The sequence below is a fragment of the Carassius carassius genome, chromosome 21 (assembly GCF_963082965.1).
Source record: "Carassius carassius chromosome 21, fCarCar2.1, whole genome shotgun sequence".
NCBI lineage: Eukaryota > Metazoa > Chordata > Actinopteri > Cypriniformes > Cyprinidae > Carassius > Carassius carassius.
In genome coordinates this window covers 17,985,570-18,004,325 of record NC_081775.1, presented here as the reverse complement: position 1 = coordinate 18,004,325, position 18,756 = coordinate 17,985,570, and the positions used below count along the sequence as shown (strand labels likewise).

The 18,756-nt window shown below is 40.7% G+C and overlaps 1 protein-coding gene across 1 annotated transcript; it reads right to left on the bottom strand.

Annotated features, from left to right (window-relative positions):
• Nucleotides 1-389: 389 nt before the first annotated feature.
• Nucleotides 390-18,545, bottom strand: mov10b.1 (Moloney leukemia virus 10b, tandem duplicate 1). The gene is made up of 23 exons (XM_059503559.1): nucleotides 18,007-18,545; nucleotides 17,698-17,800; nucleotides 11,225-11,427; nucleotides 10,792-11,030; nucleotides 10,310-10,559; nucleotides 10,092-10,214; nucleotides 9,788-9,950; nucleotides 9,255-9,409; nucleotides 7,784-7,957; nucleotides 7,522-7,669; nucleotides 7,207-7,374; nucleotides 6,419-6,516; nucleotides 6,212-6,309; nucleotides 6,026-6,124; nucleotides 5,849-5,951; nucleotides 4,757-4,874; nucleotides 2,802-2,990; nucleotides 2,206-2,277; nucleotides 1,994-2,119; nucleotides 1,825-1,913; nucleotides 1,590-1,708; nucleotides 508-726; nucleotides 390-466 (listed from the first exon to the last, which is right to left on the bottom strand). The coding sequence occupies exons 1-22, from the start codon at nucleotides 18,156-18,158 to the stop codon at nucleotides 665-667; spliced, it is 3,051 nt and encodes a 1,016-aa protein (XP_059359542.1). The 5' UTR covers nucleotides 18,159-18,545; the 3' UTR covers nucleotides 390-466; nucleotides 508-664.
• Nucleotides 18,546-18,756: the final 211 nt, after the last annotated feature.

Genomic DNA, 18,756 nt, shown 5'->3' with positions numbered 1-18,756 from the left:
CATAAATTAAGCATTATTAAAATATAATTTCTGTTGTTTAGTAACTTTAAAAAATAAGGCACTTCTTTTAGGGAATTAATCAATGATTTATCAACCATTTGTTCATTAATGCATTTTCTTTAAAACATCTAATAAAACTTTTCAATCAATACAGGCAACATTGCATATAAAGCCCTGAGATTAAGGACAAGATGTCAAATTTTCAATCAGATTTATATTGTTACACTTTTGGTATTATATGTAAATGAACAATGTGTATTCTTTCCCCATGTAACCTGCACCCAGAATATCCCGGTTTATTTATTAGCATCTTTGTATTCCTGCATATGAACAGTTGAATCGTCAGAAGCCTTGGACAGCAATGAGGCCAGTGTATTATGAGTGTTGAAGTATTTTCAAACTTTTTGGCAAAAGAGACCAGCAAAGCTCCTTTAATCTGTTTTCTATAGTCATGCAGCACTGATTACTTAAAAAAAAAAAAATAAAAAAAATAAAAAAAACCTTTACTTTAATGCTATGTTTAAATCACATAGCAACTTTAGCTTTAAAATTAAACTTCATATAGACTTTCCCAGTTTAACTTCAGCAAGAGGACGGGGAAAGGGGTGTGGTTATGCTAATGAGAGGGGCCTGGCTGTGAGGCACTTTAATAATGGCACTTCATTTAAAGGTCATGTCTCCACTCAGGATTCAGATGTTGCTGGACCACACTCTCTTCGGTTTCCACTAGGATGAGAAAGAACATGACAGTAAGAACTTGGTTCAAGATTTATTTTAAATCCCAAAGAAGAAAATTGTCATATAAACAAAACAGGTGTACAGTTGTGTAGGTCCAAATACACCACTGTTTAAGAGTTTAGGGTTGGTAAGATTTTTTTGAGAAAAGTCTCTAATGCTCACCAAGGCTGCATTTATTTATCAAAATAAAGTAAAAGCATTAATATTGTAAAAGAATGTTGTTGTTGTTGTTTTTTAATGTAATTATTCTTGTGATTGCAAAGCTGAATCAGTCATCATTACTCCAGTCTTCAGCGTCATGATCCTTCAGAAATCATTCTAATTCTAACTGATTTGCTGCTCAAGAAAGATTTTTTATTATCATCAATGTTGAAAAAAGTTGTGCTGAATAAATGACAAATCTTCGATGAATACAAAGATTTATTTATTTTAAAAACAGAATATTTCTGTAACATTATAAATGTCTCTACTGTCTCTTGATCAATTTAATGTAAATTTGCTTTATATAATAATAAACAAAAAAATGTTACTGACCCCAAACTTTTTTGTATTTATACTGCGTAACCACATGATGAATTATTAATAAGCATTAACTAGGCTTTAATGACAAAATGAATTTAGACAACAAACAAACATTAAAACCGGATGTGATGTCATGTTCTTGGGCCACTTTTATTAAATAATCAAATATTCAAATATATCTCTTTAATTCAAATTTGCAGATCAGAGTTCACTATATTTGAACTTCAGAAATAGACTGCATTAAATTTGCATTTCCTATTCTGCATTAATGGAAGCAAATGAAGTGCAAAGTCTAGTGTGACTGTACTTTAATTAAAGCCATGTCTTACCTACGATCTCCTCACGGATGTTTAGTGCTAGCAGACGCTCGACAACTGCATCCGTTTCCTCCAAGTTGGAAATATCATATCCAGTATAACCTTCCTCCTTAATGCAGTAATTAATAAACCTACAAACACATAGATCAACAAGTTAAAAAAATCAACTCGCAACATGTTCCAGAAATCATATAAAGAGTACTTTATGTATGTTATGTTATGTATAAGTAGTTGGAAGTTGATATACCTGCCCCAGATCGCGTCTGTTTGCAGAATGATGGGGTTCCCGACCATAATGAGCAGGGATTTTGCTCTGGTCACTGCCACATTGAATCTCTGAAGAAGAAAAAGCGAACGATGAAACAACTTTTTTGGTAGACTTCTCTGTGGTGTGTTATCTTTTGTTTTGAAACTACCTTCTCATTCTTCAGAAAGCCAATGTTGAATTTTTCATCCAAAATGATGTGTTTCTTGTCGCTGCGAACAGTTGACACAATGATCACTTTCCTCTCCTGGCCTTGAAACTCCTCCACGGAGCCAACCTACACACACAGCACTCATGTTTTTGCTCAAGTGTCCTGACACGCATGAGAACTGATAACAGAGTGTAGCTCAAACTCATGCTGACCTTCAGCTCCTCGATGCCCAAATAGGATTTAAGCTCCCTGTGCATCTTAATGGCCTTCCTGATTTTCTCCACCTGTAAAAATAAAACAGAGCAGAGTGAACAAAGCAGGGTGATAATGATGATCTTCGTAAAAACAAAAAGTTTAGCAGTCTATGTTGTGCAGAGAACAAACAGTAGAAAATGTGTGTAGATATTTCCGACTGTGCACAAGTACGCCTACTGACTTATTATGTATTAGCACTACCGTTCAAAATTTTGGCATTAGTACCTTTTTTGTAAGATATTAATATTTTCATCTTACTGAATTTTTTTCAGAAAGGACCTATTAAATTGATCAAAAGGACAGAAAAGGACAGTAAGACATTTGTCATGTTACAAAAGATTTCCATTTTTAAATACATACTTTCATCAAAGAATCTTGAAGAAAGCCTCATGTTCTTTACAAATATATTAAGTATATATACTTCTTTCAAACAAATCTTACCAACCTCTCTGCAAACAAAGATACTTTAGGATTTACTTGGTACTAACTGCATTGTGCTTGCACATTATTCATCACGTTTGCTGTGACTGAGCCGTTAAAAAGTTATTTTCACCTGTTTCCTGTAGGGTGCGATAATGCCAATCTCTTTGGGGGAGATTCTTGCAATGCCCTTCTTCGCTGGTGCCAGGAGCTTCTTCAGGTAGTCAAGGATGATATCGATTTCAGAAGTGTTGAAAAAGGAGGGGCTGTTTGATTCTCTCTCATCCTTTCCAATCACTCCGTGAAAAATCACAGGAAATCCCTGAAAATGCAGAACAGAGCAGAGCACAAAGTGACATCTCCAGAAGATACAAAATGTTCAAAGGGAAACCATACTATAATTATCAGTGCAAAATAACAGCACATTCAAAAAGAGGTCTTTGTGTTCAACTTTCTAGATATAAACGGTAACAACATCATTACAAAGAACAAGTGGAGACTGGTTCATGAAAAATATCACATGACTGAGAACGAAATCTAACCATGAAATTGTTGAAAGTTCAAAAGGGGCAGTTATCTCAGATTCTGGCCTTCACATTCCTTACACTGATGATTTGTGTGTGTGCGGGCATGTGTGACCGGTACCCCTTGAGGAGGAGGAGGACAACATGTTAAAAAGTGAACGGGAGCGGTATTTGAAGATAAGTAGGTTCTCAAAACAGATTTAAGGCTTTAAGACCTTTTTAAAAACCTGCACAAATAAAATTAATAACACATTCTGGTACAGAAAAAATATATATATCAAAATAAATCTTATTTTGTAATGTAGGTGTCTATGCTTTACTATTTCTAGCTGCTCATTCAAAAAGACGAGACACAACCATCTACAAAATAATATAAATACCATAATGTAAACATTGTCAGTTTATCAACGGTGCATAATAAGCAATCATATTCACTATTTTGAAATGTGCAGTGTTCACATTTATTTAATTGAATCATAGCCTTTTGATGTTTAATAATCACACATCCATATAGCAGTGACCCAAATTTAAGATGTCTTTAAATAATTAACATTTGTGTTATACTGTTTAAGACTCTTTATCGTCTAAAATTTTAGCAAACCAAATGGAAGATTTCTTAAGGACTGCAGAAACCCTGCTAGCTATGTGTATCCCAACATATTCAACTGAGGAATAAAACAAGTGATGTATCATAAAGAGGCAAATAAACACAAGAAATGCTGTAAATATGACGTTTCAGGCATCATTCAGATTAGTACAAGCTAGATGGGGGATTAAGGAAAGATAAAGAGAAAGCAATGGTGATTTCTTATAGTTTTCAGCTGTTGCTCAATTTGGTAATTATTTGGTAGTAGTTATATTTTTCAAACATTTACAACTGCTTTTTAACACTTAATTAGAAACATTGCGGTTACTAAATTCAGTAAAACAATCAAAAGAAGAGTCAAAAGTTCTACACACACTTGCGGGCTACATGCCTACTCAAACACTTGAGCCAAATACAGGAAATACATCGTGCAAGTACACAGACAAATGTTCAAGCACTACACTGCACATGTGGACACTGGGACATTACCATATCCTCTAATCGACTATATAAAAAAACATCTATGCCAGCAATAAGATTTCAGTGGCTAATGTCAAATCAGATTACAAAAATGGATATATTCATACTCTGTGTACCAAATTTTGAAAACTGGCAATAAGCAACTTTAAGTTTTCTCTGAAATAATTTATGAAAGTTGTGTAATGAGGCAATGAATTTTGACATGTTCTCAAGCCTCAACACCAAGTTTTCTGCCTTAAACATTTGAGTGACTTAAGAAGATGCTGCAATACAAAGTAGCAGCCAATGAGACCTGAGTGAGAGTCAGGTCAATAGGCATGGAACACACCCAGAGACCAAACAACACATTCCCAGTGATGTGTCATCCTGCGTGCATATAGCAACTGTATAACATTATAACCTAACCTAACCAAAATGCATTGTCTTGAAATACCTGAAATGCTGTTTACATTTGCATTTAGTCATTTATCAGGTGTGTGTGTCTGGGATGTCTCATACAGTTTTTGGCAGGTGCTCCCACATGCAGTACTGGTGGGAGATCATCTTATCTGCACATTCCTCCAACTCCCCATCATAGAACATCTCATTAGGAATCTTCAGAATGGATGGATGAGACCTGGAAAGAAAGAGAAAGATAATGTGAATTAGAGATCTATGTGAATCAGTGGTGCTGAAACGGATTCAGACTCATTTAACATTTACATATAAAGCATGAAAGAAAGAAGCATCTATGTCAGTTTTGTGGTAGAAATCGCACATCTGTTCTGAACACTTCGGATTGGACCTATATATCCCAATCTATTTTACACAGATTGGCCCATTCCCAAACTTTTCACATGACACCCTGTCCTCTGCTTTTTTATGCACAGCAAAAACCCAGGGACACACCAGCTTTCTCTGGTTCGCATGTTCATTTATGGCCAGTAGTCAAATCTGTGTTCAAGGTTATTTGTTTACGTCTTTATACAGGCCTGTGCCCCTATCTTTTCTACTATTGCTATTACTGGCTCCTGGCTACAAGTTAAAAGAAGAGTCACGGCTCTTGTTCTCTCCAGACTGGACTATTGTAATGCTCTCCTAGCGGGCCTTTCTGCATGTTCTATCAAGCCTCTGCAACTGACCCAGAATGCAACAGTGAGAGATGTCTTCAATGAGCCCAAAAAGCTCATGTTACCCCTCTCCTCATCAGGTTACACTGGCTACCAGTAGTTCTCATGAGTTCTCATTTGAGAAAAAAGCGTCTGCTAAATGATTAAATGTAAATGTCAAAACTACAAATAATAAATGGTTCTAGCTTGTATTTGTTCCTCATTCATAACCATCTGCACTCCCTCTACACAAAAGGTCTAAGAATTTTTTTATCATCCTCTATACATTGTGAAAACTTTCTTTACAGGTAACAGAAATTGTACCCTAACAAGTTCAAACTAGTTTTGTTCAGCCATGAGAACTTTGCACTACATAAAGCTATTTTTCCCTCAGTTGAACCCTATTAAGAGCAGGGCTTGTTCAGGGCTTCTTAAAGAGCATCTAGTCAACAAGCTGGTCAGACTAGTCAATTTGTAGTTTTGAAGATTATTCAGATTGTACCTGTAGTTCTTCAGTAGCTTGGTTACATAACGGTTGTCGTATCCACTAGTGCCTTTCTGGTAAAGTTCATTCTGTGTCATTAACCTCTCCAGCAAGGAAAGACCTACAGACACATTTACAATGTAAATTACAAAGTGAATTGAGTGTGTACTGTAAGTGTGTTATTATTCATCTCACCAAGTCCGTATTTAATGGCAAAAGGAGATCTCAGGATTGGCCCCAGCTGCTTGGGATCTCCAGCCAAAACAAGCTGTCCAGTCTTTGCATTCAGCAGACCTAAACAAACATGAATGAAATGCTACCACAGATTGATCTTAAATGAAAGATCTGACGGTTTTCACGTTATTCTGTGAAGCACTCCACCTGCCACACTGATGATGGCCTCTGGCTCCACGGCATGCCCTGCTTCATCCACAAAGATGTGAGAAAAATGACCTATAGGAAAACCCCCACTGACCAGCCTGCCAACACACACACACACACACACAATACACTCTTTATCTTTTGACTGCTATGGTGTGTATGTGGGAGACTGAGTTCATTGTGTTTGTAGAAGATGAAGCCCTTCACCTGCCAGCGGTGACCAGAGTGCTCACTATGATCTTGTAGCACATCAGATGCTCTTTACATGGGAAAATAATTGTGTTTTCCTCCACATTACTGTTTTTCTAAAGACAAAAAGACATTCAAACAATAACAACAAAAACAACACACACACACACAAGTCATTCTCAAAACGTCTCTCTCTCTCTCTCTGTTAAACTATAGTATTTACATTCCATTTTGATGAGTTAAAAGAATGTCATATTCTGCCTACAAATTGCCGTTATTAAAAAATGTATATAAGCCTTAAAATGTTGAATGTTGAACAAACGGTTCAAAGACTACAGTGTTTCATACAGTATTTCAAAATGTGACACGTACATATAGGGTCCTGTAAGCTTTGGGAAAAATCAAAAAATACATTCAAAATTCAACATTTTTACATTTAACTTTGCAATCTAATTTATATATATATATATATATATATATATATATATATATATATATATATATATATATATATATATATATATATATATATATATATATATATATATATATATATCTATATATATATATATATATATATATATAAATTATGGCTACACAGAGCAGAACTGAGTGATACAATTGACATATTTTTCACTTATTTTTTTTCTTAAATGTTTATATTTATTCCATGAGGAATTTTGTAAAAAAAAAAATGTCAACAATGTACCATTGTTATTTTATCTTTTCCATCAAATCTTTGTATTTTTTATTTAGTTAATTTAATCGAACCTTTAACTGATTAATAAAGTCAGACAAGCACGAACCTCTAGGACTTTAGCGATATCTTTTGGATTGCGTGAGCTAGCGTAGACTCTGTATATCTTCCGTGCATCAACATGTTCACTTGTGATCAACTTTTCACACAGCTGATCAGCTGCACTGTTAGATGGAGCACAAGCTAGGATGTAGGCACCAGGTATATTCTTCTCCACCTGCGAGATGAAATATAAAAGAAAGAGACAAATCAATTACAATAGCTGTTCTGCTTAATCAGGTTTGCATGCAGACACAATGAGATGATCTGCATGTAGGTGTGTCTGTTGGGTGTATATTTATTTAAGTATGAGAACCAGTTTTACCTGTTTGATGGCCTCCACTATTGTGACTGTTTTACCAGTGCCAGGAGGTCCAAACACCAAGTATGGTGCCGGCTTGGATGTACCAGCCACAATGTTACATACTGCTTTTTTCTGTTCATGGTTCTTCTCCAGCTTTTGGTCAAAGAGCCTAGAGACAGACACACCCCACACACACAAATACTCATCCAGCTGAAGTAATCCATAACATTTCACTAAAATTAGATTTTGTTGCATAAGTTCAGTCCAGATATGTCTTACTGACCTCAGTGCAGGTGGAGACGCAGGGTTCAAGCTCCTTGAGCCCACAGGGAACAGTACATCTCTGAGCTCGTGCTGGACCGCCATGTGTACTGCTCTGTGTTGCAGTCTTAACGGGAGACGATTCACTGTAAACTCCACACGGAATTTCATATTATCTATGAAACCGTCAAGCAGCCTTTACACATAAAACACACACACACACATACATATACAAAATGTTTAAATCTGGTCTTCAAATAAATATGCAAAATAAGATCAAGTGAACATGGCATATTTTTGTAAACCTGAAGTATGTGAAGCATTTGATGTTTGACACTATCTTTCAAATTTCAGACTCTGTAAGATTGCTTTGTGTTTTTAAAAGAAGTCTCTCATGCCCACCAAGGCTGCATTTATTTTTCAACAAAAATACAGTAAAACGGTAATCTTGTAAAATATTACTATAATATAAGACTGTTTTCAATTTCAATATATTTTCAAACGTAATGTATTCTTGTAATGGTAAAGCTGAATTTTCAGCATCATTACTCCAGTCTTCAGTGTCACATGATCTTTCAGAAATCATTCTAATACACTGATTTGCTTCTCAAAAAAAAAAAAAAAAAAAAAACATCTCTTACTATCAATGTTGAAAACAGTTCCACTTAATATTTTTGTGGAAACAATGCTGTTGCTGATTTGGACAAATGAAGAACCAATCATATTAGAGAAAAATGATGTAATGACTCGTCATGCTTTTGATAGTGTTCATAAGGACGAAACGTTGTCCAACTCAACAAGATTTGGAAAAATTAAACATCAACTGGAAATGCCCAAAAGTTCACTTAAGTCATGTGCATAGAGGAAACCAACCACAGACCCTTTTCAGTGACCCTTCGTCAGCATTTTTTTTTAAATCTGCTCCTTAACTTAAAAGTGAAAGTCGTGACATTTGCCAAGTATGATAGCCCATACTCGAAATTGTTGCTCTGCATTTAACCCATTTAAGTGCACACACACAGCAGTGAAGAGTGAACACACACCCAGAGCAGTGGGCAGCTATAGATCCAGCGCCTGGGAGCAACTGGGGGTTCAGTGCCTTGTTCAAGGGCACTTCAGCCATGGGTATTGAGGGTGAAGAGAGCGCTGTTCATTCACTCCCTCCCTTCTACAACTCCTGCCGGCACCAAGACTTGAACCAGCAACCTTCTGGTAACTAGTTAGGCTCTCTAACCATTAGGCCACAGCTGATTAATTATTAATGGCTTTTTCCTTAAGATGTATATGTTAATAGTCTTCAGGTGTGAACTAAGAAACTGAGCTGTATTTTTTTTTTACTTTTGTGTTCTGGAAGTTACAGTATGCTTTTATAGTACAGAAAGCACTTTATATCTGGAACTTTGATTCTCGACATTATCAACCCTGTTTTATTTAATACTCCTTCAATGTTCTGATGTTCAAATGACCCGTCATGAATTCTTCATACTTCATACCTTCGAGAGAAGCCCAGTTTGACCTGATCCAGTTCCACTCTGTGGACGTAGCCCTTGTATTTGGTCACAGTTGAGAGCTGGACCTCCTCACTCTTGGTGAGAAGTAGGTGATCTCCTCTCAGGACTGATGGTCTGTTCTCTGATACACCAGGGAGCTTTAACATAACAAATTAATATTACATGACCTCAACATATTATACTTTCCAACAAATAAAAAAGCACATATTACTTAAATATTACTTAAACTATTACTTTACAAAAATAACATTGCTGACATTTTTTCTTTACTTTGTAGTACATTTACTATCATTAATGGAGTTGAAGAGTAACAAATTAAAGTAACTATTTGGGTGCACTGTCCATTTAAGAGCCATGCATGTGTCTTTTTTACAAAAAAAAAGTGGAGTGTTCCTTTAACATTGGATAAGATTTGCTTTTTGATTTCCTACCTTACAATACAGCATTTTTTTCACCTTTCGGAAGCAGCCACAATCACACGCTATAATAACTGGCATTAAAGCAATGCCACTCACCTCTAAGACCAGCAGTCGTTTGTTCTCACGGTCTTTCACCATGGACACATCATCTTTGTTATACCTCTTGATGTCTAGACGCATTTGATCTTCCTCCAGGTACAGTAGTAAATCAAAACGATCCATATAGTTATGAAAACCCAGATCACTCTCCAGCAGTGACCTAAAAACCACCAAACACACAAGAAGAACAGTAAAAATAGCTTCCACTATACATGTTCAAGCAGAGAGCTGATCCTGGACCATTCAGTAATAGGTCTAAAAGATCTAAAAGCACAATTAGGCACAACTAGAGATCACTAACTTCTGTTCCTGGAGCTTCGGGAAAGAACGGCTGCCTTTTAGGACCTCGGCTAAGTCAGAGATGTAAGAAGGACGTGTGTAGCTATCCAGTGGCAACACAAACTTTAAAAAGTTTTGTGTAAAACTGCAAATGTGAGAAAAACAGTTGATTTCTATACAAATATAAACACAGAGAAAAACAATTGTATTAATTCTTAAAAAGAGTGTTTTTTCTTTGACCTCTCAGGTTGAACCCCCTCATCTATGTTGCACCTCGCAGGTTCATAGGTCTCAAGCCTCTTAGGTCTGAATGGTGCTTCTGGACCCAGCAGAGCTGCAAGCTCGGACCTGTATTCTGCCTGAATGAACCGAACAATGTGGAAAGTACGGGTGGTGGGTTGGGTGTTTTCCTTGAACTCAAATGCCAGAGTAGCAGGATAGACTCCTATCTGTTCTGCTTTGAATCTTAAGGTCACCTCATACTTCTCACCTTTCAAAAATGAGAGAGAGAGCAACAAGTTGGGTTCAAACCTGTTACACTTACCTTAGCATCACAGCCCAGCATGTCAAGATCATGCACCGTATGCTAGCCACTGCACAGTGGCCCAAAAAAACTTTTTTTTTTTATAATACATCATAAAGTCACAGACTATCATGATATAAAATGAAACCTAGAAACAAAACCAACACCAGTTTCTCCTGTACAGTTTGGTTGCACTCACATGGCTCCAGACGGAGTGGATTGTTACGTGTGACTCTTCTGCTGTCTTCCAGAGTGAAATACTGCAGCCAGTGAAGAGCAGTGTAGTATGTGAAATACACAGCCTCCTGACCAGTGTTCTCCACAAACAGCTTCAGTTCACGGATTTCTTCCTCCTCCACAAACAGCTGAATCACGCCATCCTCTGCCTGCAGCTCTGAGGATACCCGCACCCCACTTTTATCAGCAATAAAATCAGACCTGGGAAGAAATAAAGAGCGGCAACAGAGCTTTTCATACTCCGATGTTGTAAATTATAAAATTGGAATCCAAAGAACAATACTACACTTTAAATGACAGCAGGCTGTAATGTATGAAGTTGATATTCTGTACTGTATTTCACATTCTGTGTATTTTCAGAGCTTGGTTTGTACCTATCATTCAGAACAGCTCACCGTTCTGTAGTGTTTATTCTTTTCAGGAGGGCTTTTGACAGATTTCTCCTTCCTCGGACTCCATCTTCTGGCCCTGGTACTGACGGTGGGTCAGGAACCTGACCACTTGCGGGTGGCGGTGAGCTGCCATTACTCAGAGGGGGAGTATCTTGGTTTCGTTGTCTGTGACGGGGTATAAACCATTGATCGTGCACCACTCTGACCTAGAAATGCCCCATTAGAAAAAAAAATGGCCAATTAAAAACCTGCAGCTGTTTCTCAGTTCACGTGAATAGTTTTTACATACAAGTCTTAAAGACAAAGCAAAAAAAAAAATAATAATAATAAAATAACCACATGTAACTGATTATTACTTGATTTTTGGTTGGTCAAGTATTTCACATTTTTGTTCAATTTTGGTAACTGAAATAAAGCTTAGTATATAAAAATCACGATCCGCGCTCACAAAAATGGTCTTCAATGTAAGATGTGTTTTTAAAGATTAAACACAGGTTTATGAATGATGATGTCAATATAATTAATGATTTAAAAAATGGGTGGAGGGATTGAATTGTTCCATGCACTGAAGAAAGCCTTTAAAGTCAGCATGAAACGGAAGTTGAGATTGTCCTTTGTTCCTTGTGACTTATATCCGAGTGAAACGGCTTCAGAAACTGAAAGAAATGTAGGGCGGGACTTGATTTCATCCTTCGGTAATTGATTGGATCGTTGGAAGATGGGCGTTGCTAACAAAATAGATGCAGATTTGAATGCCTCGCACACAGACGTGAATTTGCTGTTATTCTTTCTTCTTCAAAGTGCAAGAATTCTAGTCAGCAGGCACGCAGACTGGGATGTTTGGAAATAGGGAAAAGGACTTGAGGATGAGCGCAACTAAAAATGCACCTAACCACCATACTGCCAATTGCTAATTGCTGCAATCTTCTCAGTGATAGGTTTCTGAAGAGGCAGGGATACAAACACCGACAGCCATGCCCTTGTGTCATCTCATGTGACCGGAAGAGACGATGAGTCGTTTTGAGGGGGAGGGGAGGTTTACATATTTTTTTAAAGATTATGAGGGCAAACATATTGAAGTATACATTCATATATACGCACACACACACACACACACACACTCACTGGCCACTTTATTAGGAACACCTTGCTAGTACCGGGTTGGACCCCCTTTTTATATATATATATATATATATCCTGACAATGCTTTTAAGAGTCATATTTACAATTCTAACAAAAAGTGTTGCTTCATCTGACTTAAAACTGTGTCACACTTGCCCCACTAGCAGGCCTTCCTTTCTGATGAGCCCTGTATAACCAACTCATATTTATGACAGGGCAATAAAATCATAAATTCCCCAGATCTGATAAGCCAGTAATCCCAGTTTCATATTATTCATTAATATTTAGTTTCTTGAATAATAATGTTAATTATGTTGTGTCTTTATCTTTTAATGTGCCTTTCTCCAAAGAATTCCTCAGAGACAGTAATAAACTCCTTTACCCATGAGGTACTACTGACCTTGTCTGAAATGGCAGAGTGGATATTGGTATGATTTGTTATATTTATTATAAAAGTAATTAGACAAGGTGATGCCCAAGAAACTTCAGAGATTGGGTAATCTTGATTTTCTATTTTTATCTGCACCACTGTCTTTTTTGCCTTTTCATAAAAATGAATTAGCTTGAGTGAGATGCAAGTTAAAGTTTTAATGCATCCTAGCATATGACAGTTGTCTTGGAATTGATACATCAACAAGACGAAAGAGAAAGACTTAAATTATGTAATGTTATAAAGACATAATAATGCATATACATATCGTACATATTGTTTTACATGACACTGACTTTAGTGTTGTTTTTTATCTAATTAAAAGGAGGTTTCATCAGCTGATTCAGTTTGATATTAATGAAAGTATACACTCCAGGCTTCCACATTCCAAAAACAATTTAACTTTGCATTACTAATACTACATACTAAAAACTTTACATAAATGCATATTGTTATGAGATGAAAAACTTTCATAAAAGCAAGACTGTTAAGACTCTTGGTGGTAAAAGATGTGTCACAAAACGACTCTAGGTTACGAATGTAACCCTAGTTCCTCGAGGGAACGAGATGCTGCGTCGAGCGTTTTGGGGAAATGCCTTTGGCAAGATCAACTCTGAATATCGTGTGCAATCTGTCCAATGGAAGAGCGTGACGTCACAGGCGGGGTGACATAGCGACCAGGAAGCTATAAAAGGCACGTGCCACGCAGCTGGCTTCAGCTTCGAGCAGGGAAACAAGCGCCGGCAGGAGCGCCGGGAGTATGGCTCTGCGACGCAGCGTCTCGTTCCCTCGAGGAACTAGGGTTACATTCGTAACCTAGAGACGTTCCTCTTCAGGAACTCGAGCTGCGTCGAGCGCTTTGGGGAATGATGTGCCAACGCTGCCAGACTACCAATCCCCTGCCTAGTGTGTATCCGAAGAGCACAGCTTAAGGCAAGAGGACAGAAGAGCCAGGAGCGGCTCGCATATCGAGATTGTAAAATCTGGCAAATGTAGAGGGCGTGGACCATCCCACAGCATTGCAGATGTCCAAGAGGGACACACCTGCTAGAAAGGCCTTAGAGGCAGCCATACTCCGCGTAGAGTGAGCCTTGGCTCCCAAAGGAAGGGGAAGACCAGAGGACTCATAGGAGACGTTGATAGCCTCGACTATCCAACGACTAAGGGTCTGCTTAGAGGCAGGTGAACCCGATTTAGGAAGACCGTAGCAAACAAGCAATTGGTCAGATTTTCTCCACAGGGCAGCTCTGTGGACGTATGCGTCCAGTGCTCGCACTTGACACATACAATTTAGCTTCTCCTGGTCTGGCTCCCGAAAGGGAGGAGGGCAGAAGGCCTGCAGTACTATAGGCTTTGGTGTAACAGACTGAACTTCGGGAACATAACCCGTTTGAGGGTATAAGAATGCTTTGGCCAACCAGGGGCAAAGTCTAAGTAGTTAGGGGCCACCGAGAGGGCCTGAAGGTCTCCAACTCCCTTTAGAGACGTAATCGCCAGTAACAGGGCAGTCTTAAGGGTCAGATGTCTATCTGATACATCTTGAATTGGCTCAAATGGAGCTTTACAGAGAGCCTCTAACACCACAACCAAGTCCCACGGGGGAATACGGGACCATACTGGAGGTCTCAGCTTCAGTGCACCGCGGAGGAAACGTGTAACTAGGGGGTGCCTACCCACTGACTGACCCTCGAAAGGGACGTGGTAAGCAGCTATGGCCGCCACGTACACCTTTAAGGTGGAGTGAGTTAACCCCGCAGAGAGCCTAGCTTGTAGAAACTCAAGAACTGTACCAACTGGGCAGTTAACAGGGTCAAGCTGGTGGTCTCTGCACCATGAGGTGAAGAGTTTCCACCTCAGGGCGTACGGTTTCCTTGTAGAGGGAGCTCTGGATTGGAGGAGGGTCTCAACAACCTCAGTTGAGAGACTGGAAGCTATGAACTGTGCCCCCTCAGGGGCCACACCCACAACTTCCACAGCTCCGGGCGAGGGTGGATTATTTTGCCCTGCGCCTGAGAGAGTAGATCTGTCCTGATCGGAATCTCCCATGGAGAGCTGTCGAGGAGAGAGACCAGATCTGCGAACCATACTCGGCCCGGCCAGGACGGGGCTACTAGCAACAGACGGACCCCGTCCTGGCGTACTCTCGCCAGAACTCCCGGGAGCAGAGCGATGGGGGGAAAGGCATACAGACGAAGCCTCGGCCAGGTCTGTGTCATGGCATCTAGTCCCAGTGGAGCTGGGTGAACTAGAGAGAACCAGAGGGGACATTGCGATGTCTCTTGAGTCGCGAAGAGGTCCACCTGAGCTTTGCCAAATATCTGCCATATCTGCTTCACCACCTCGGGGTGAAGCATCCATTCCCCAGGCCTCGGCCCCTGTCTCGACAGCATGTCTGCTCCCACATTCAATCTCCCAGGAATATATACTGCTCATAACGAGAGGAGTTTGCCCTGGGACCACAGGAGGATCTGGTATACCAGCTTGTATAGGGGGCGTGAATGCAGACCTCCCTGGTGATTGATATAAGAGACCACCGATGTGTTGTCGGTGCGCACCAACACATGACGGCCTCTCAGGTCTGGGAGGAAATATTTCAATGCTCGATGCACTGCTAGCATTTCTAGACAATTGATGTGCCATGTCAGATGGAAGTACTCGATATTGGTAGGCTTTGCCCCGGAAAGCGAACCTCAGAAACTTCCTGTGTTGTGGAAGGATGGATATGTGGAAGTATGCATCTTTGAGATCTATTGTGACAAACCAGTCCTCTGATCTGATTTGAGCTACAACCTGTTTGACAGTGAGCATTTTGAACTTCAGTGACATTACTGAGAGGTTTAATTGATGTAAGTCTAAGATCGGACGCAACCCCCCATCCTTCTTTGGAACTATGAAATACCGGCTGTAAAACCCGGACTCCCTGTCTAGAAGAGGGACCACCTCGATGGCCTCCTTCCTTAATAGGGTATTCACTTCTTGCTCCATCACCAGAGCCTGCTGGGGGCCGACGACTGTCGGTGTAACCCCATTGAACCTCGGCGGTGGACGGCCGAACTGAATACCAATCTACTGTGTGCAGGACCCATTGAGATACATTTGGCAGTAGTTTCCACGCTGCTGAATAATGTACTAAGGGAATCAGTCTCTCGAGACTGATCTCTGGTGTAAGAGGCCCCCGAAGCGGTGGCGAGCTTCCCAGCTCCGCTACGCTCGCAGGCGGACATAACTGGGAGTGACACTCGCGGGAGACTGCTGCGCCCTGAAACACTGGCAGGGTTGGCAGACCGGCCTCCAGAGGGCACTGGGGTGAGATGGGCACCGTATAATGAGGTGGACACCGCTCTACTCCTGTAGGGGCTACCCTCAGGGTCACTGCGCCTCTGGCATCAGGACCTCTTTGTCGAGGCCTTCCTAGCGTCGATAATTGTACGAAGATCTGATTTCGCTTTGAAAGTCCCCGACTCAGAGCGCTGAGACCCTCGGTCCCGACGTGGGGGAGCACGAGTGGCGACGCTCTGCTTTTGAGCCTCGCGGTACGAGGAGCTTGCCTGTGGCGTGGGTGTCTCCCACCCAGATAACCCACGAGAGCGACGAGGGAGGAAACTCTGGAACGCCGCCGCCTGTTTGCGTGCCTCCTGGAACCTGTCGACGACAGTATTGACTGTGTCGCCGAACTGGCCCGAGGCTTGAAGCGGGGTGTCCAGGAGGCAGACCCTGTCACGCGCTCTTATCTGTGACAGGGTCAGCCATAAATGCCTCTCCACGGCCACCAAGGCTGCCATAGACCGCCCAATCGCGCGAGCGGTCTCTTTGGTGGCGCGGAGGGAGAGATCAGCGGTCCGTCTAAGCTATGCACTATCGTCAGACTTGATCCCCTCTCCCTCGTCTAAATCTCTCAGCAGGTCAGCTTGATATGCCTGGAGGACGGCCATAGTGTGATGGCACGCCCCCGCCTGACCTGCTGCCACATAGCCCTTGCCCATTAACGGTTTTGTGGGCAAGGCCGGAGCCTTCAGAGATGACGCCGAACCGGGTGACAGATAGCTCGCAAGCGTCTGCTCAACCTGGGGCATCACTCTGTACCCTCGCTCATCGAGCCCCGCGACATTGCCGTAATATTGAGAGTCGGGGCCGAAGAGACAGGTCGAATAAGGGTGGTTCCACGATCTCGCCATTTCTTCGTGGAGATCGGGAAAAAAGGACGCCGGATCTGCCAGATGAGGAAGGAGATAAGGACTGGCCCGTCTCCATACCCTTCGCCAGATCCACCTGCAAACCCCACGAGTGCAGCAGCCGTTCTGCCTCGGCAGAAGCGGGGCCAGCACCGCGGGGAAAGCAGGCGAAGGCTCCCACATCGAAGAGAGCCCTCCGGGATGGAAGCGTCCGCATCGGCAATCGTTCACAATGCGACAGTCTCCCTCGAGAGCCGACTCCGCGTGCTTCAATCCCAGGCAAACCACGCATAAATTGTGTGTATCCCCACCCGTGATGTAGCGTGGGCAGGGAGGAACACACAATCTATAGCGCGATCTGAATTCGCCCTTCATGTGTCTGGTCTTAGCTTTGCTCTTAGGCATTATGTTGCTTTATTGGGACAGACAACAATAAATAAGACTCACAAGACAAACTTTTTGACATGCACACACAGAGCGCTTGCGGAAAGACGCGAAGCTGAAGCCAGCTGCGTGGCACGTGCCTTTATAGCTTCCTGGTCGCTAGTCACCCCGCCTGTGACGTCACGCTCTTCCATTGGACAGATTGCACACGATATTCAGAGTTGATCTTGCCAAAGGCGTTTCCCCAAAGCGCTCGACGCAGCTCGAGTTCCTGAAGAGGAACCACCATTCCATACAAGCCAAGCACATACAGACTAAATGGACATCCACAAAAGAATTGGAGTGATAATCAAAAGAAATGTTCTTACATTAGTGTTAAAGTAAACATGTCCTGATCTGGTGATGCGTGCTTTTTTGGAATTTCTCAATACAAAGAGAACTGAAGAGAAGTTTGGGTCTCTGACTCCATCCCTGTGGATAAAAATGAATGAGTATAAATATAAACTAATAGAAAGCAGTGTTGGTTTATATAGTACTGATACGCTTCCCCTTTAAATAAATGTCTGTTTACAAATTAATTGTATCGATCATTTCCGTGTAGGATACGTATATGGAATATTATAAACAATAAAAATAATAACCATTTTAAAATCTGTGAAAACATGTCAAATGTTTACCTGTTTCGGAACTCTTCGTTGTAGATGTTTTTGAGAATGATTCGATCAGTAATGGATCTTCTTTTGCTTTCCGCCAGAAATTCTATAAAGTCAAATCCAACGGCACGCAAATCATCCTTAGAGAGCTGATTTTTTCTGTTTTTCCTGTTCATGTTCCTTAGCTCTGGTCTCGTGAGCTCCGTGGTGATGTGCAGATATTAGATCAGTTATGATCTTACACTGCCTTTCATGAAATAAGTAACGTTACAGCTGTTTCTGCGGAAGCGGTTATCAACGGAAGAAACGAAACTTAAGATCTAAATTACTACGGTTGGTTGGATTATTCTTCTACCGATATAAAGTTGGTTTGACGTTGGATATCAGACAGATATTCAGCCGCGAAAAAAAATAATCTATAAAATCTTAGTGGTTGGGTATTGTTTAAAAAGCATTAGAAAACTAAACACGTATTTTATCAGTTTTAACTTACTCATTCTCGATATGTTGCAACGCGTAAAATCTGTAGCAGCAGCGAGCTAGAGCTAGGCCAGCTAGGGACCGTCTACAAAGTACAGTCGTGGCCAAAGGTTTTGAGAATTACATAAATATTAGTTTTCAAAAAGTTTGCTGCTAAACTGCTTTTAGATCTTTGTTTCAGTTGTTTCAGTGATGTACTGAAATATAATTACAAGCACGTCTTACGTTTCAAAGGCTTTTATCCACAATTACATGACATTTATGCAAAGAGTCAGTATTTGCAGTGTTGGCCCT

Coding starts and splice junctions, on each gene's coding strand:
- mov10b.1 (XM_059503559.1), bottom strand. CDS start 18,158: ATGAACAGGAAAAACAGAAAAAATCAGCTCTCTAAGGATGATTTGCGT. Junction 17,801..18,006: donor AACGAAGAGTTCCGAAACAG/GTAAACATTTGA, acceptor TTTTATCCACAG/GGATGGAGTCAGAGACCCAA. Junction 2,120..2,205: donor TGGGCATCGAGGAGCTGAAG/GTCAGCATGAGT, acceptor CTGTGTGTGTAG/GTTGGCTCCGTGGAGGAGTT.